Raw genomic sequence first — 20,333 nt, 5'->3', positions numbered from 1 at the left:
CAGAATGTGTGTTGCCTAAGATTTAAGTGCAATTTCAAAAGAAGCATATCAGGTAGGAGGCACATTCCCTAACTAATTTCAGCACTTAATTTTATCTCATCTTTATGCTACGTATCAGAGAACAACAAAATAATTTTTTATTCAGGTTCTCTAAAAAAGAAAAGAATTCATGATGCCTAATTTGTGGAAATCTATGTATCTATACTCGAACTGAAAAATATACTTCATTGAAAGACACTGCAGTTATTATAGATTTCAGAGTCAGTGCCTCTAGAACTTGAAAGTCTGAAGAAAGGGGAGACAAAATTAATTCGTATCAGAAAGATTGTAATTATGGAATTATTCTATCTGAAAAGGAAAAAAAAAGGTCTGGCATCTGATACATAATTTTTTTAGTAGCAGTGCCCCTCATCATCTCTTGTGATTTTGGCACAGTCTCTTGCACAGCCACATGGTAAATCAAACCAGAATACTGATCAATCTTTTCTTTAAAAGAAAAAAAAAAGGAGGGAAAAAAATAGAAAAAAGACACTACCATCACAAAAAAATACATATTTTCTCTTTGAAAGAAGCTAGATCAGTTCTCCAACAGAATTTACTCTGTGACTGTACAACTTGGTGCTGGTAAAAGTAACAGGGCAACAAGTCATAGCACTAAGGGATGGAGGCAGAAGTCAGCAGGGTAGAGAGAAAATGGTATAAAGCTAGTATTTTCAAACATTGTATATCATAAACTCATACTCTGAAACAACAACTGCATTTGATAATTTAAACCACACATTAAATGACCACATATGCAATGAGTTGAGGAGTCCAAACTAGATGATTTCAGTGGATATCCTGAAACCCTCCCCACAAACCACGGAAAAAACTCTCATCCAAAAACAAGACATGAGATGAACCTTCATTCAGAAAATGAAATTAAATTCCTAATAATTTAAAAGCTGGACTTAGTTCTAATCTGCTAGCAGATCTGGGTGGACCATTTGTTCTTCCTAAAATATGATGTCAAGAATTAGGTTTTTTTTCCTGTTTATACAATGTTATACTTTTTTTTTTTTTATATTTAGATGCTTCCCTGCAGTTCTGTGTTAAATATCCTGAAATGACAGGCAGCTCCTCATAACCCAGTAGTCCTTCATAAAGAATTCTAGTCCTTCTCCCCACAACAATGGTCACACACTTATACACACACAATTGTCTATGTTCTTCCCAAAGGCTGACAAAAAAAAAAAAAATCCATCAGTTATGCCTCTTCTGGACTTTTTTGTTCATATATTATGCTATTCAGTGGTTCTCAAAATGTGGTTCATAGGCCAGTGTTAGTCCAAAGAGAACTGGCTGGTTGCATTGTTTCCAGCTGTTATTTAGGACACTCAGGCTGTGAATACCTTTAAGCAAGAATGAACCAGCTTAGCTGCCTCAGGTCACTGCTATATAAAAGGAAGTGAGAAAACAAGAGCCTCTCTCCAGGACCAAAGCCACTAGCTGGAAAAGAATTTCCTGGGTAGCAGAAGGAAAAGAAAACTGGTGGTAGCAGCATGTACAGGGCACCAAAAATAAGAGCACCAGGAAAGCATCTGGAGAATGAAAAGGAAGAGGAGCAGAGAGCAAAACAGCATATGCTGAGGGAAGGAAGGAAAAAACGTAACTAGCAAAGAAGCACCAGGAAAGAAACGTAGCCACATAAAAAGAAGGTAATAAAATTGTTTTCCTTAGTTAATGACAAAATCTGTATCACACATAAGAATTAAGATGCAAGAATGTATTTTTATTATTATTTTCAGATATACTCAAACATAATTTGCTAAGAAGTAAAATAGTTTCCCCTCCAGCATTCAGTCAAGGAATTTTCTTCTTATGCAAAGTACTCCAGAACTGATGCTCAAGGTGAAACTGAAATTCCAGAATTAAACTATGTAACAGCTTCCTTCATCTGTCACTTCAAATTTCCATTAGACTTCAAAAAAGTTAAAGCATGGGAAAAAACCTACAGAATTTCCTAACAGAATTTCATGTGAAGCTGGTACTATTCCTAAAGAATTAACAATGGACGAACTATGAGGGCAGTCTACTTCACTAGTGCCAACAAGTTACATGCAGATTCAAGTATTTTCTTGTCATATTCTTTAAAAACAGTAACAGTATTCTCACAGGGCCCAGTTCAGTTTACTAGAGTAGGATTTATAGGAGGTGTCTTGTACATTTGATGAGAACAGGCCCAAAACAGACTCTTGCAACATTTCAAGGGGAAAAACATTATGACCTGTCCTGACTGAACAACTCAAGTACTATGCAGCACACATGGATACTTTTCTTTCACTCTTGTTGAGGTATTTCTGTCTGCTTCAACAGTCATTCCTCTTTACAAATTACTCCTCAAAGGCTTTGCTTGAATGAGCATATCATTTGTTCATATCATAGTTATCTCACTACACAGATTTATTAGAATGATGGGCTTCAAGAAAAGTTTTTTTCAAAAGTCAAATACTGGAGTAAAATATCTGACTGCAAAAATAATTTAAGATACAGAGAAAATATTTTCTGTAAAAGTAGGAAAATTATATTCTCTTGTGATAGGTAATATGCTAATTGACAACAAATGAAGTGGATATTGCAAATGATGAAAACATTACATTCATTCAAAAATACAATGCTTCGTAAATTGAATGTTTTTAAAAGTCAAGAAACTAACAAAAAAATCTCCATATATCAAACTTTGCTGACTCCTCTTCCTTAGCTCTGAAACAAGAGCTCAGGAAGTAGGAAGGGAAGAGCAGTATTGGTGGTGTCATCACTGTTACCACTGCTTTAAAGATTTGAGGAATCAGTACAGTGTTACACTGGATGGACTCACTTCTACTCTCCTCTCAGTTTTTATGGCAAGTTGCACAAACAAAAAGAAAAGGAAACTAAAACCCCTATTAGGCATAAAGCTGTACAGCAATTGTAGTCTTAGAGTTTCTGATCAGGCAGCTCTCAACAAGCCCTCTCCTTATTCTGGTAGTACTGGTTTTTATGGTTTTGGTCATGATCAAAAAAACCCATACCTTTTTGAGATGTCCTAATCGAAGTTTGAAAATTTCTTCCTGTTCATGATACTCTGCTAGAGTCAAACTGAAAAACAAAACAATCATGTAATTAAAGCTTTTATATGGTGGCAAACAAAACAATAGCATTCTTACTTAAATACTACAGTATATACAGTATCTTACATTATTTAGTACCACAATACTAGAAGTACATTTTTTAATCATCTGAACATCTTGGTTTGTAATTTCAGGGCCAAAATATACTTACAGAATGCCTCTCTGTTTGGTATTCTGGAATATTAATTGCCTCTCCCACTGGATCTGTTCTCTCAGATAGCCTGTAAGATTACCTAGGTGCATCCTGAATAATATCAGTGGTCCCTCACTGTCCATAGACTCACTAGGACATGAAGACAGTTATCCTGCAGGGGATCTAAACTGTTCATAAAGATTAGTAACTAAGAAGCCTGCGAACTGACTGCAGGCAGGATCCATCAGATGAACGAAAAAGACACAGAAGGCAAACGACCAAAGAAACGAAACCAAAGAGACTTAAGTTCCAGATTAGAAACCATCCACACATGAGAAAGAAAAACAGGGGATGGGGAAGTAGAAAGAGGTATGGCCTCCTTGAAAGGGTTCACACAAATCCCTACAAACAAATTAAAATTAAACTTTTTATTGTTTTGCCTATATTTAATATTTTTTGCATGATACAAAGCTAAAAGTAATAGTATAATATACTCTCACAAAGTCCATATTTCGGTGAGTTCAATTACCAACTGGAAAGATAATTACCCAAGGTGTTTAGAAGGCTAGAGATGCTGTTCATACTGCAAGTCTAAGGACTAGAATGTCTTAAGAATCACCAGTAGTTTCCCCAGAGGTAAGGGAAGATTTCTCTTACAGCAAATGCTAACTTCAATAAAATTCACAGAAATCTAATAGACTATAAGACTTCTTCCTCCCTTTCAAACTTGAAGTTCACCACAGTTTTCAGAATTCTAACTCCTGTATTTACTGGGTCTCAAAAGTTGTTAACAAAGGAGTGCATCTTTTTAGAATAAAAACTGGTGGTCTTGAAGCTTTCACAGAGCCCTTCCCATTCCTGGTATTATAAATACTGAATTTTGCTGCCCATTTTCTGATTTGACCAGGATAGAAGACTGATTCAACCAAATATCAGTAAAATTACTGGGTTCTTTTTTGACCACAGCATCTATATTTTCAAGAAACTAGAAACATCTTCACAAGACTGCATTTCTTTCATCAATCTTCTGGTCTGTAATGTATAGAAAACACTCAGATCAGGTGACAAAAGCACCCATCATCACATCCTGTCAGAATCCAAGAAGGAAGCCATACTTCCTCTTACAAAGCATCATACAAAGTTACCCTGTTTTTTTTTTTCCTACTGGGAATCAAAGCAGTCTTGTATTCCAGTTAATAGACATTCCCAAACACTCTGAAGACAATAGCGTGAGGAAATTTGCCTCTCCAAGAAAGGCAAAAGGTCTCTTAGTACCAGATTTTGATACCTATAATTTATGTTCTTTTTATAGCAAATTAAACTAAATGTGAAATGGGGTGTCTCAACAGCTAGGAAAGCTGGCAATGCATTTTCTGTGTAGTCCAAGCAACAGCAAGAAACCTAAGAAAGAAATGCTCTAATTCCTGCTTTAATACACCTGCTAGAACTATCCAAGAGAGCAACAAGGCCACGCTAGACAAATTACAGCAACATCCCTGACACCTTTGCAATACTTCTGTTAAAACAGCAAACTACTCTAACACGGATTAAGTTCTCAGTTAAGAAAGACAAAGGATCAATGTCAATGTGTACAAAGTTGAATACTGTTCTTTCCAGATTATTGTCTGCAGTATAAATTACAGGTTTGTGCATTTCCAGAAACACAGTTTGTCTTTCTCAGGAAAAAGTGTATGCATTTAGGTGACTTAGCAAAGCTGAGCCACAGGTAAAACACACTGGAAAGGCAAAGTTTATTACACAACTAACCAGAATTTTCAATGAGCACTGAGAGCCCTAAAACCATAGATCCCCTTAAAAACTAATGCAACATAGAAAATAATGTTCCTATTTATAAAACCTCAGATATTCACACAGTTATGATAAAGTGCCTAGACAGCTCTTGCTTTTCAAAAAGTTCTGAAACAGCCCTCTTGAGCACAGAGCACAAGTTAGAGGTCATACTGAAAACACTAAGATTCAAAGTCACCCTTTTCATGTTTCTATGCTACATCCCAATAAATGACTGTTTTCCATTTTTCTATTTCCTTACAAATCTAACTCTATTAGAGGCACAGTATGATTCACAGCAATCTGCAACTGTCATTACTGACCACCACATTTTGGAGGAAGGCATATAAAAACACTGAACTGTACACAGACATAGTCACTTTTGATTTTGTTCATTTAGTTATGAAAAACAAAACTTTATTCCCTCATATTCAGAAACATTTACTGTTTTTTTTAGGTTTATTATTATTTTTATCTATAAAGATACAGTAGTTTATATTAAAATAGCACACAACAAATAGCAGTAAAGCAATGAAAGTGTGTATGCTGTGTTTTCTGGCTAGAGGCTACCAGTCCACTGCACAGTCTGAAAACATCCTAGCAACCAAGAGACTGCTTCCCATCAGTCCACCACTTTCTACCTGCATCCACTCACCACACCTTTTGCAGGATGGTGGCATGCTGGGGACACGTTCTGAAAACAGAATCAAAGAAACATGGAATGGTCTGGTTTGGAAGGGATCCTCTAGTTCCAACCACCACGTCATGGGCAGTGATGCCACCTACTAGATCAAGTTGCTCAGGCCTCATCCAAGTCACCTACAAAACACCATCATTTCCCTCAGAAGGCATTGCTCCTCCCTCACCTGAGACACACAGGTCTCATCAGATGAGGAAGGAGAAAGGTTGAGGAGCACAGGGGAGGGACGTCAACCAGAAACAGTTGCTGCTGTTGCCATCTTAAGTTGGACAGTCAGGCCTGAGGCTAATCTGAGGAGCACTGGGGAAGGGAAGCTGGAAGAGGTTGCACGGATTAATGTGGCAACAATCTGGTCCTGACCGTGTATTTTTTCTGCTCGAAATTACTGTGCAATAAATGTTGTATTTTAACTGTCTGCAGCCAAATAAACTCTAAAACATATGCAATGAATTCCTTAAATTCCCCAAAACGCACTGGACATACTCTGTGTATGTAGTACAATTTTCCTGTGATGTGTAGGGCCATGATGTGCCATTTTTCCTTGTTGCTGGAAGAAAGTGAACCACTTTCCTGGCCTGAAAGGCTTGATTATCACCAATTCAAATGTGTTTTTTTTTCAAATTAGCAAAGGTTTTGACACAATATGCATGGGTAGACATAAGTAGTCTTCTTTTCACTTTTTCCTCACAAGTTCAGACAAAACCTTCTTCTATGACCAAAACGCTCTTACTAGTGGGTACAGACAAGAAAAAAAACCAAATTGGCTAAGCGTTCCTTGGTTTTCACAATAATCAACCCTGGTACATTTACAAGCATCTCTTCTCCTAGCTGGAATATCATCCTGGATACATGGGCATAGCAGAATGCAGCCATGTTCCCAAACAGTCATGTACACATCCAATACAAGTTTTTTGCCTCAGTTTCTGAAGCTCTTTTTTTCTGGTCCAATGTTATTCTCGCTCTAGTTCCCCAAGTTTCTACAAGGATAAACAAATACTGACCAAGTCAAAACCTTTCACGATGTCTTTTCACCCATTGTTTCCATGTTTGCCTTAGAAAGAAACTGCCCCAGGAAAGGAGCTGTCTTTACTTGTCCAGTAAAGCCCAGACACATTGTTGGCACTTCAGCCTGAAAAAGTTTCTGAAAATATTTTTATTTGTTCTATACAGAACAGAATGCTCCCTCTAAATGATGCATTTGTTCAGCTACAGTAACAAACTCTGCCAGTTCTCTCTGCTCCTATTCCGAATTGCATGCAGGGACAAGGATGCATGCAGGCTACCACTGAGGAACTGGGAAGCATTGGAAGAAGTGACTGGGAAGTGAATACAACTGAAACGGCTGGAGCTGCAGAGGAAGGACTAGTATTATAAATCTCACAGACTCACCTCTCATGTCTCCAAAGAATTTGGAATAGTTTTCAAACAAGATTTTTTCCAGGGTTAAGGAGGCAACCTCTATTTCAAATAAATGTTTTTTTTCTTTAAATAGATTTCAATTTATTCTTTTCATATAAGACTAATAAAATTACTTTGCTCAGTAGAAAACTTTCAAAATTGAAACTACTTTTTAGTTTTGGCTTAGGCCACAAAAGGGGAAAAAATTTTGGAAAACCAGGACAGTGTTTAGACTCATCTGTTGCATGTTACTTAAAACACCAACCCACACTCACAAGATACTGGCAAGATGGCCACTTTTATACCAGTAACTTGGTTTTTACATATGCATCAGAGACTACAGTATATTCAGCTAAACTAAAACGATTCCCTTATTAGGAATGCCTCAGGCAACACCTCCAGTCTGTTTCAAAATAGTTGACACCTGTTTTCAGAAAAAGCTTCAATACTACTGATTGTTACAAAGCCATAAATCATTTTGTCAATACCAGAAGCCGGAGACATTTTCTAAAGCAAACACTGTAGTGGTAATGACACCTGTTGGTAACAACCTCTAGCAAGTTGTTTGTATGTTTAAAATAGACCTGTCTGATCACTTGCATATATGTTGTACTGATTTAATACTGGTTTAGTTCATTAATCTAAAGCAGCTCTGCATTTCCTCATGCTTCATATAAACAGAACCTTTTCCATTTGGCTATACCAATTAAGATGAAGTAATGATAAGCACAAAGTGATAAGCACAATGTAACAGGAGAGAATCACGTAAAGCAGATGACAAATTTACTCTAAAATGGAAGTGCACAATTAATGTTTTGCCAAGATACTCAAAACATTTAATTCTGTACTGAGAAGCAGAGAGGAGTCAACACATAATATTAGTACACAAAGTTATAACAAATCCCAAATTCAAACATTAAAAAACCCTTTCAAGGAAAGGCCTAAGAGCATAATGTGGCTAAATGATTCTGTGATCCCAAGATGTATTACAGATCTTCTCAAAGGTCTGAAACAAAATTTATAAGCTTATCATACAGGCAAGTAAATCTGATATCTGGATTATATAATGATCAAATTAGGATACTTAAAAGGTGCAACAGTTTTAATAACTGCTTATGCTTATGCTAGTATTGGATAAAAAAGGGCAATTTTGATTGTTCTCTTGGCAATTCCATAACCAACACGCATTTTCATGTGCCACTTAACATGCAAGGGGTTAAGCCAAATGAAATGAAAATTTGAAGAGTCTTTAGTAAATTGGAAATGATTTAACACTGTGTAACACCCCAAAATATTCTGAAGTTTATTATCAGGAATTCATCTTGTCCTAAACATCTCCTCTGTATTTTTTCCCAAATGTATATTTTATCACCTCTCAAAGCAGCAATAAGATTATGGGAATTTAACTGGCCAAAAGCTGGCAAATAAGGAGTTCTGTAATTTTTCAGGTCTTTCTCATTACTTAAATGTTACTTCTAATAACAGGAGGGATTACATTCAAACTAACATGACAGTAATATTTACCGTACTATTCAGAAGTATTAATTATGGTCTAAGAAGAAATACAGGCATTAAGCACTACTAAAGAATCACACTGAGCAATGGCCCTTCAGCTCTCTGCCAAAACACAGGACTAACACTAACCAAGACTTGCTTACATTGCCAGCCTTACTACTGCATTTTCATATTTTTGTCACAGCAAAACAACTTCACAATGTGAAATTTAAGAATGATGCATTATGCAAAACACATGCAGCTGTCTTCAACCGGATGGTCCAAACGTATCTATTTTGCAGATCTAACCAGAATGATTTATAGACTCTCCACCCTTGGAGATATGAATTACTACCTCCACAAGTAAAGGTGACTGGTGACCACATGTGGTTTACTTCTGCAGAGTAACACAGTTTAATTTGTTAGTCTTTTTAATCCTAGTTACTTACTTTTTATTTAAAAATAAACTAGGAAGAGATACACTATCAGCTGCAGCCTCTTAGCATCAGGGCAATAACAAGTATCTTCAAGCAGCAACTTCATAAAATATTAAAATTAAATGTCAAGAACACATCTCTGTGTCCTGAATTACACTACTTCTGCCTGCAGGAAAAAAATATCCCTTGAAAAAAGAGAGTTCTCTAATAGCTCTCAATTTTTATGTTTCAATGACAAAACATTTCAACACTGTCAATATGTGAAATGGGATCAGTAACTTCTGACAGCTGGTCTCACGATCTAGCATTCAGAAGGTGTTTTTTCCATATGTTTTTAGACACATCTTCAAATACTAAAGGCCAAAAAAAGCTTTTCTTGTCAACTAGATACTATTACATGGAAAAAAATTATCTCTAACTAAAGGAGAAGCTCTTAAACCAATGTGGAAGAGGAAAAGTTCAAAAGGTATCAGTGACATTATAAGAGAAGGAAGCCAGGATAAGGACACTTCTAGATCAGGAAAACATAAGGAAGGTTGCATAAACACAGAATGGTCCTTTCTCTGATGACTTTACCAAAAATAAATTGTGCAATTGTACAACAACTTCATAGACAGTGGTGCAAATTTCCCTAACATCAGCAAGTCCTCAGTGAGAATATAGCTGCTGAATATACTGAGTGTCTTTTTATGCTGTTATTTGAATAGAACGCACACAGACAATATCTGAGAATTTATGTAAAAGACTGATTGAAATGTTAAACTTACAGCTGTGGTAAATTGGGTCTAACAAAGGGATCGTTTTCTGCCCCATTCACAGCTTTATTTTTCCTCTGCTTGGGTTCAGAATTGGCAGATGGTGCCTGAGAATTATTTGTAGTTGGAGGCTTTCGCTTGGCCAGGAGCTTTCTTTGCCTTTCAATGTCTTCCCTTTGTTGATTCACCCATTCTTGCTGCCTGTAAACCCGAAAAAAAGCTTTATTAAAGTTTGATCCATTTGCATTTTTTAAAGAACTATCTTTTTAACTGGTAAGGCATTTAGAAATTGTAGAAAACTTACTGTATGTGTGAAAATGTTTCCTAGGAAAAAGAACACCGGTGTTCTTCATGAGATGGAAACATTTTGCTAAAGTTATGGCACAATTTATTTTTAAATATGTGGTGGTTTGTTTTGGGTTGTTTTGTTGTGTTTTTGAAAGTGTTACACATCACTTCTGCACTAGTAATAGAAAAAAAACATATCTGAGCTAGTAGATACCTTCTTTTATACCATCAAAAAACCCCATAACAGAATCAATAGAGATTACACCTGATTTTTATAGCCCAAATACTGAATTTGATCTGACTGTTGCCAAATAAGTTATCAGTTTGGTTGTATGACAATTACAGCTTTTATGCAAAACGCACCTACAGTCTCTTTAAGATTGTTTTAGAAAAACAATGCCCTAAGCAATCACGTAATGCTAAGACTACATCTGCCCTTCAAAAACTAAAATCTTGGTGAATTACCTTTTAAACATCTCTCTCTATATCTATCTATACCTCCAAAGATTGAATCAAATTCATTACCAAATAACACCTTTTGAAGTACTGTGTAATTATTTTACCACCATCTCCAACTGCCTCCCAGAGCCCTTTCCCTTAGCCCTATCTCTGCTGAAATACCTGCTGCAGCATCTCTTTTCCAGGTGGTTGCTCTCCCCCATCCACTTGCACTAAACCCTATCTGAGGCTGCCAGATTTGTTGCTCCTCCTTCGTAGCACTGAGGAGCAGCAGGATGCCTCAAAAAACCGCTCCTGTGATGATGCAGCACATGTAAGTTACCAATGAGAACTTCACAGACCTCATCCGTCCCGATTACCACCAGTGATACATGGTTAGCTTCCTAAAAAATCACTGATTAGTTTTATAGCTCTTTCTACGAGATGAGATGAATAATTACGTGCTACTTATTTACTACATTCATGCTTTTCTAAGGATAGTTAAAACTAAGTGAAACCAAACTGTCTTTCAAAGACACTCAGCCTTAGTATTCCCTCAGCTGACTAATGGAGTTCTGCACTGTATTCTCAGTCTTCAAAAGGCAAAGCAAAACACCACATATGAAAAGCTGCTCCAATCCTAGAACATTAGTAATAAAAAAATCCACTAGAGGGAACTAACAATTAGTGAGAATTTTAAGAACATAGCATTGACTAACTTCACAAGATTTTGAAATGCAAAGCCATCTGTCCACTGTTCAGTAAATGAAGCACCATGACGAACTGTTGTAAAATGCCCCAGGCGTAATCTGTCTTGCATGCTCTTCTCTCTGCTTGCCAGCTTCTCCTGTGTGCTCTAAGAAAACAACAACAACAACAACAAATTCATATTTAGTAACACTAAAGTGTTCATAAAGTCAATAAAACACTCAGGTTTTTTTCCTCCAACAGCCTTCTAAAGCAGGGATAAAAGGAGAGTAAATGAAAATATCTTGTAGCATTTTACTCCATTTACTTCAATTTCTACAGAACTCAAACTCTGCAGTTGTCAGAATCAGTACTAAGGACGATTTATGCACCAAAAAAAAAATAAATCTGAGTTTGGCTCAGGTTTCCTATAAAGTTCACTGCTCTTCATAATTAACAGTTTATTTGTAAATACAGCAAAACTGACAGAGCATCACCATTATAGAGGCATATAATTAAGATTCTGTCTGTACAGGTCTATTATAAAAAATGAGTCAACTTAGATATCAGAAGGAGTGCACCTACTACACTTAGCCTGGAAACTTCCTTGACAGAGCATCTATGTTACTACTTGTACCAAATTAACTTGGGTCAGGGACTTCTATGTGGGAATGGACTGTAGGTAGGCTTAACTGCAATCAGATATTCACTTGCAGTAAGAGAAGCAGATGCCCTTCTCAGAATCAGTCACTGATACCACAAGAATCCTTGGGATGTGACAAACAATTGAACCTGCCTAGTCTCCTTCAGCAGAGGAAGAAAAAGCACTGTGAACACTTGATGAAAGGAAACTCCTTTAATTGTTACAAATGCTTGCTTTATAAGAAATTTCTATGGTCCAAAATCACACACACACACAAAAAAAGTCAGAAGTTGACAGAAAGAAGGATCTTTGTGCAAACAGACTCCTAGAATGAGGAAGTGGCCTGCACGGCCTTTCACAACAAACGGCCCTTGTGATATTCTCAGTCTGAAGGTACCCACCTACTATCACGCTGAACAGATCCAATGCATCTTTTCCTTGCATTCCCCTCACGATGGAACTTAAAAGAACTGCAGTAATTTATTTGTGACATGCTAGTGAGGAAACTCTCCCTAATCTTCCAACAGCTCAGTTTGTGTCCTTGTATCTGACTGCAGCATCCAGCAGCCAGTATTAGGGAAGAGACCTGGCTGTTTATCTTAAAACTTTTTTGTATTCTAATTTGTAATAAGCTGATTTTCTATTCACTTCTTCTTAATGTTTCTCTTTTTTTTTAATAAGATTATTTTAAAGAAGAGGGAGAGAAACAAGGTATCCTTGTCTTCTAAGAAACTGATGCTAGTTGAAATATAATTGGCATTAAATTTCAAATAAGTATTTCTTTCATAGTAGTATGAAGGTTAACAGTCACCTTCATTTCCTTGTTTCCATTAATTCTGAGCTAACATGGCATTTTACATCATAAACTATCTCAGCCACTTAAGTGTCTCACAAAGAGATTTTAATAGTCTCCTCTCCCCAACAGATTAGGTTTAGAAATTCTTTAATCCACTGCGATCTTACAGTTTGTCCACGAAACTACATCACATACTAAATTCTTATCTTTTATGCTTCTCTATAGCTGAATTACTTATGATGGGAAAATCCTTAAATTTAAAAGGGCACATTTTCCAAGATCTGAAAAAGGCTCGGTATTTTATTTTTCCTATTCAGGTTTATAAACGCACTGCCGGATAGAGATCCATGGATAGTTTCATTCTCAAGAGACTAATGTGAAAAAGCTGAAGGGAAAATGAAGGAATCATAATGGAGTTCTAGAGTAATCTCCCAGTTTTTATCAAAAAGATTTTAAAAGCAGTGAGCTTACCTTTTCAATTAGAAGCTTCTTGCTCATTGAAATACATTTGTTCAACCTTTCTTTATATTTTTCAAGTAGCTTTTGTTGTTCATCTATTTGTCTTCTAAGATCACAGTTAGCCTAACAGATACATACAAAATATGAAAAGATATACTGAAACACTATTTTTCTAATCAGCTCTCACAGAAAATAAAGGTATCTACCTTCACATGACTAAAGTAAGGAACATGCATAAACATCTATCTACAAAAATTTCATTTCACAGATCTATCCCAATCTGTAGAAGGATGCTTTGCTTCCTTTTTTATTTCCTGTACACTGTCCTGCATTCTGTATTACAAAGCATTCAGCATACAAATAATACATAAAAGCTCTGAACCTATCTCTTTTCCAGCTCTCCAGTGTTAAACTGTAAGTTTAATTTTAGCTCCAGATTCTTTATATCTGATTGCTGAAGTCATGTGAAATCCTAACATTTTTAATTTAAAAGGAAACAAAAACTTCACAATGATAAAAGTTTCAATCATTTGAGTGGGAAGTTTAACAAATTCCCTATGTTCCAATTATATTTAACTTATTACCTTAAAAATCCCACAGCAGTATTATTGTGATTAAAAGAAAATTTTAAAAAGTGTTTAGGGTTGTCTATCCCATACTGTTGAACATGTGTTCAAACAGTCTACATGTAGCATTTCATAATATATGATTATGCATTTAATATTTGTATGCATTCTACATATGTATGTACACATATAAACACTAAGCAGACTACAGCCTGTAAATACAGGTTCATTTTGTATTTCATATTTCTATATATCACCTCTCCAGCACTTCTTTCAAGAGCACAAGCATTAAGATTTTTTTCCCCAAAAAGCTTAGAGCACCATATAGCATAGTTTTCTTATAAAAAGTAGTTATTTATTGCCTGTAATAATTTGCATCACAATCATTTCCATTCTGAAACTGTCAACAGTTGTTCCATTGGTAACTGCTATTCTCAATGATAACAACCAAAAAACACCTGTTAGGTGAAATTATAGTATGAACTCAAGGAATTAATCAACTGCTTGCTAACTGCATCAGCTTTCTTTGTACCTTCAGGAAGTCTATAAACATATTTACTCATTAACAAGTCATAGCAGAGAAGCAGAAAAAACACCTTATACATTTCATTATACAGACTTCTTAGATTTAAGAAAAAATTTTACAGAAATTAAAAACTTGTTATACCTTTTAATTTAGGTAACCTTACAGTAATTTAAAAAAAAAATATATTTGCCTCATATTGATTGTCTGTTGTTCTGCACAAATAACCTTTACCCCATGTCTAACACTTACCCTGAGTAAGTCATCTATACGACCTTCTTTCTTTTCCAAGTCTTGATTTTTATTACTTTCTAGTGCAGCTAATTTCAGCATTGTGAGATCAGTCTAAAAAGAACATTTTCAAATATTTATCCTTTCCTTTAACAACTACAGCATTATTTTTCTCGTGTTTGTTAGGCAGAGAAATAAACTAGTTTAAAACATTCAACAAGTCCAGCACATCTTATTTTTATGCATTTTGGAAGTGTCATGGAAGGTTCTAATTTAAAACCACTTTCCCTCTTCGTGAGGGCAACCGTGAACAGTTGGGACAAACCACTAACAGTATCAAAAGATTTAATTAATTGAGAAGTTATTGTTCATTAAAAAAGCATATAAAACAGGGCAAGAACATAAACGTCAACTAATTACTTTAAATTCTCTATATTTGGGTCAACAGGTAAAGTAACCTTGTTCTGACTAACATGTGAAAGATAGAACAGATCACAACAGAAATGGCAGAGGGGATAAAACAGCTGCTTTCAGCTTTTGAAAGTCACGTCAGAACTCTGTCTTGATCATTTTGATTACCACCTCATTTTTCTTCTTCAATGTCAGATTTTAAATGCAATATGACAATGGCAGTTGTCAATTCAAATAGTGCCTGAAAGAGCAGCCTCTACTTCTAAGATCACACAACAGCTAAAATCTACCAAATGACACGGTCATTTAAAGTACATATGAAGTGCAATGCTGGAAGCCAAGCAAGCGCAGAATACAAAACAAATCAGAGAGATTTAAATTATGAGCTGCTGAACTTATTAGGAAAATGCTTTGGCAATTGTAAAAAGCAAAGCTTTTAAAAGCTTTTAAGAGTTTAGAAGTTAAAAGATAATGAAATAAACATAACTACCTTTTTTTTGTTTCTGTGGTCTGAAGTGATATAAAATAGCTCTATTCAAAAAGTTACCTGAGTAATTTTAATAGATAACTGCTTTGGTTGTGTGATAGGGTGGTCCCCGAAAGCTAATGAAGTAGGAGAAGGACTATTCTGTCGAACCTGAAAGGCATGAAAACGAAATATTTTAGATACAACTGTAATATTTAATTATGAACATAGCCTTGTTACAACTCGTGGTAGAAAAAATCCAGAAGAACAGAGACACGAGGTATCTGTATTACACAAGCTACTACTTGCAGCACTGCATTGAGAGCCATTGCTATGCTGATATGTATCACCTGCAGTTCAGAAAGGATGCAATATATTCACTGAGAAAATTAGGATTGTCACTTTTGGGAAACAGACTGAAAGATTTAAGACAATACAAGACTGACATAAGGTGATGTCAGTCTTACACAGACTTATTTTTCTGATTCTGAGCTTTCACAACTCATGAATAATGTGAGTTATTTTTGGAGTGGTTATTTCCCATGGGAGAACCAGAAAGGGGAAGCTAGTGCAGATCAGAACACAAATCCTGTTAATGAACATAGTTTGTGTGAATGAGATTTTTTTCAAGCCAAATTCCACAATCTGTATTACACTCCATACTGTTGGCAAGAACAAGAGGATGCCTGAAGTTGAAAGTACATGGAATAAAAGCTGAGGTCTACCATCAGAGAAAACAAATCTTTTCTGCAACTGGCAAAATTTGTTTGGCCATTTAGAATAACACGTGGGTACGCTGAGCACTGAAATTGTGCTTATGAGAAGGGAAAAAAATGAGTTAGTATGACCAACAAAGAGAATTTTAAAGGTAAATTAGGTATTCAATTATTTTTTAAAAATTATGATTTATCAAAAACTGAGATTTTAAAGTCCCAAGTTAGGGGTTCAGTTTACTCACAAATAAGAAAAATCCTCCTCTTTTTTGTGTGAGACTTATGAATAGATGTCATTATAATATTTAACATTTATTCAACATTTTACATAATTACTTTGTATTTTAAAAAGATGTTTAATAAAAACAAAGTCTCAGTGTTAACAGAAAAATTTAGTTTTAATACTTTGATCCTTTTTTCTTTTTAATGTTTAAAGAATGAACATTTTCCAAGGACTCCTTCCTTTGAAAACTCTTCCCTTGAATATAGACTATTTTCAATTATCCTGTTTTTAGACTATAAAATTATGTCCAGCAGTGATGAAGTTCACAAACTTACAGAAGAAGGAGCGGAATGTGAATTCTGAGGAGATCGGATTGCAGGAGGTACACCTCGCACTGGACTAGAGCCGTTTCCACCTTGGTACTGTAGAGTAGATATGGTCCTCCAATTAGTCAATCTTATCAAAATACATTATACATCTACTGAATGATACAGTTCATCTGTACACAGAATCTGTAAATCAGATTGTATTACTTTTATTAGTGTAGCCTTTAGCCATTTAAAGAAAAGCATGAAATAAACTGGTTTTCGTATTTTAGTTCAGGCTGCACCGAGATGAGTGTGTCTCTACTTCAAGGTTTAATACTCAAGAAGTTTATATAAAGAAAAAAAGTGCAATCTCTCAAGAGACTTATTCATTACAAACAAAATTCTGTAGCATCCAGAACAAGATAAAAGTAAATTTTAAAACCAAAGTAAATTTTACAAATACACAAAATCCTTACCTCAAAATAGTCACTAATCTTGTGACCACGTCCCCCAATATTCTTTCCTGCAACAAATACATTAGAATGGATTAAATAAACTACTTATAGAGGTGCCTTGCATTTTTACATATAAAGTAATTATAGCAAAATCTTACCACTTGTTAATTGGTTTTCTTTGATGTGGTAATATGTGATGTCCCTATGTAGGTAATTAAAGGATTGGCCACAACAAAGGGATTTGCATATTCCATTCATTGAGAAATCAGATATTAAGTCACACTTCAATTCCTGAACCACCTTAGTGCAGACTTAGCAGTAACTCTAGACCTCCTCCAGATAACAGGAAACTCATCTCTTATCCTACAGATCAAACCTTTAGCTCTAACTCCCTCCCCTTTTCAAGCACTATCTCAAAGTCCACCCGCTACCAGAATATTGAATTAACCAAGTCTACTAGCATTATATACTCTACTCGAGTTATTATTCCCAAATGTTCTGCCCAAGGATTTCCCTAAGTGCCAATAACAGTGTGGGCATCGATGATAAGTATTTCCAGTCCTCTTAACCTGATTAAGAACTGGGTAACTCACAGGGTTAACAAGGGAAATAAACACCAGAGAATGAGATCAGAATTTCCTTTATCTCAAATATTTTGAGACTTCAGGAGCAGTAATTTGAATTATCTCTCTTCAACTTGAGGACCTGACCCATATGTGGCATTCCTACACCTTACCTGATGCACAAATACTTTCTTTTATTTGACCCTGGGATGACCAATAAATCTCAGGACTGTATTTGTCTCTTGTACAGGCGACACTACCTGTTAGGAGACACCTTGGAAACGGACTATTGTTCAAAGCTTTTTACTTTATAGAAAGAAATTTTTGCAATAAATTAGGAGACCATTGCCTACAGATCCAAAAACGTAATTCTGGACCTTTTAGCAAAGATTTTCAAGCTTTTCTACTGTTCCAGCCCTGATGAATTCTAGTCCAATGTGACTCTATATTGGCACTGTTGCATAACGCTGTGTCACTAAGAAATAACATGAAGAAACAGAAACATTTGTCAGTCCTGTCTGTGTAAAGACTTTTAACAGAAAAAATTAGATAAAATGATTCAAAGACCTAAACAGCACACTTCTCCAGCAGTTACCCAGTTGGTGTACATACTGCTGCTACTTCCCTCCAGCCAGTTCTTTACCTACCCTATAATTCTGCTAGTGATTCCTGTCTTCATGCTTAATTCTCATGCATCGCTTTATCAAATTAAAATTTGCTTTCATGCAGATAAATGAGACAGACTGCACTCCTTTTCAGTACAGAAAAATCTATTTGACGTAATGTAACAGAACTCTGTACTGAAGAAATACATCAAATTATTTTGGCACAGCCAATTATGAATAGATTTACACTGATTTTATTCCACATTCCAATCACCTCCATCTTCTAAACAATACTTTTCTTCAACATTTATGGATTATTTTACATATTACGAAGTCAATATCCTGGCTATGCAATATACAAGAGATTGATCTCGTTTCTTTTTTTCAACACAATAGCAGTATTGCTGTGCTTCAACTGTACTGTATCACTCCAACAGGCTGCAGTTTCTTAGGCCAGTTCCTTGAGAACATTGCAGTGCAGACTATTTAGTCTCACTGCTGCTGACAGTAAAATAGTAATTATAAGACATTAAAATCATGTTTTCTAAGTTAAAAAGTTCCTGAAACTTCCATCATCTTTAATTTCAATCCTTATTAGTAACAGGAAGGATAGGCTATTAGAACAATGGAAATAGGAAATTCCATTCAGGTTCTTTGAACAAAGCAGGTGTCTATAAAGTAACACAAAGAAATCAATTTTAGTCAAACTACATAATTCTTCTGATAATAGCATGTTGCATGATGAAGACTTCCAGATATGGAGCCCATTGATATATATCTGTAGTGACATTTTCTAGCTCAGTTAGAATAAAACAAAAAGCTAACACTGATGTTATCAGAACTGTTTCCTCTCCCCTTTGATGAATTTTGTCTTGAGGTTCAATTTCCATCATTCCTCCCCCAAAAGTCACGCTAAAGAGAGGAACAACAAAAAATAAACTTTGTAAATATTAAATTAGAAATCAGTCTCATCCCTCTTTCCCCATCTCTCTAGACAACCACAGCGTTCCATAGAAAAGGAAGAATAAAACTCAATTTTTGTATATAACTGTAAACCAAGCAATCAGATACTGTAATCTGTAACCCCTTTTCCCCCTTATCTACTGAAAAGAAATACAAACCACAAAGGTATTTTGCATGAGAAGAGCTGCTATAATTCTCAAAAAGAACACAGAGTTGTATCACAGCTGCAAGTTATAGATGCAGTAGCTCATGATTCTTTTGGGTTATTACCAGGTCAATTCATGTTTTACTTGCCCACCCCTTTCAGTGACAAACGGGAGGGGGAGGAGAATATGTAATTTATCATCCAAAACCTAACACCTGTCTTACGCAAGCAAAAACACAGAATTTTTCAGGCTAACAGTCAAAACTTTGTTACATGCAATCATTATCTAAGTAATTTACAATTTAGTTTACCTTGGCTGCTTTCACTCTGAGTGTCTGCTTTTCTTTTTCTTCCTCTGGAAGGTTCTGACTGTTTCTTCTCTGGAGTCTACAAACAACAAAAAGAAAATGATGCAAAAGTATTTCTATTTATTTATATTACTGCTATATTATTGCAAAATAAATTTAAATCCTCATTCATAAAACATGATTTCACAATTAAGCAGACATGCAATTTCAGATAGTAGTTAAAGTAGATAATATGATCTTTGGTCAATCAGGTAAGTACAAGCTAGAAGAGATATTTAAGAAAGTGCGAAATAATTCTTAAATTATTTCTCAAAAGGCAATTCCACATATTAACTTTTAAGCAATTATACCTTTTCATCCGTTCCAGGGTTTATGAACATCTAATTTTGTTTCATTTATGGCTACATTTTATCAAGATCTCCATATTTTAGTGTGGGTGTTTTAAAGCTTAATACTTAAGTGAATAATCTGGTTCTTAAAGTTCTAGTACTTCAATAGGAAGCCAATAATGTTGCACATTTTCAGAAGTGCAGAAAACATCTCCAAACTAATAAAAACTGTATAGATTTCTAGAATCTGCTTAGGATTAAAAAGAAAGAAAAAGAGGAAAAAATAGAGAGCAATTCCTCAAAATTTTAATATCTGTGCACTTGTAAAGTGTCATCCTCTCCTCCCCATTATATTTTTA

At 35.4% G+C, this 20,333-nt stretch overlaps 1 protein-coding gene across 2 annotated transcripts in view; it reads right to left on the bottom strand.

Annotated features, from left to right (window-relative positions):
• The window catches only part of TLK1 (tousled like kinase 1), a 68,230-nt gene that overhangs the window by 13,944 nt on the left and 33,953 nt on the right, over nucleotides 1-20,333 (bottom strand). For both annotated transcript variants that reach the window (XM_027637106.1, XM_027637107.1), the window contains exons 4-12: nucleotides 19,649-19,724; nucleotides 17,083-17,129; nucleotides 16,634-16,720; nucleotides 15,444-15,533; nucleotides 14,507-14,599; nucleotides 13,178-13,288; nucleotides 11,300-11,436; nucleotides 9,867-10,055; nucleotides 3,051-3,117 (exon numbers count right to left, since the gene is read on the bottom strand). In XM_027637106.1, the coding sequence (XP_027492907.1) occupies nucleotides 3,051-3,117; nucleotides 9,867-10,055; nucleotides 11,300-11,436; nucleotides 13,178-13,288; nucleotides 14,507-14,599; nucleotides 15,444-15,533; nucleotides 16,634-16,720; nucleotides 17,083-17,129; nucleotides 19,649-19,724 (897 nt within the window). The remainder of the gene's footprint in view (nucleotides 1-3,050; nucleotides 3,118-9,866; nucleotides 10,056-11,299; nucleotides 11,437-13,177; nucleotides 13,289-14,506; nucleotides 14,600-15,443; nucleotides 15,534-16,633; nucleotides 16,721-17,082; nucleotides 17,130-19,648; nucleotides 19,725-20,333) is intronic.

The sequence above is a fragment of the Corapipo altera genome, unplaced genomic scaffold (genome assembly GCF_003945725.1).
Source record: "Corapipo altera isolate COAL_440 unplaced genomic scaffold, ASM394572v1 45, whole genome shotgun sequence".
Taxonomy (NCBI): Eukaryota; Metazoa; Chordata; class Aves; order Passeriformes; family Pipridae; genus Corapipo; species Corapipo altera.
Note: the sequence above shows the minus strand (reverse complement) of the source record. Positions and strands in the feature narration are given on the sequence as shown.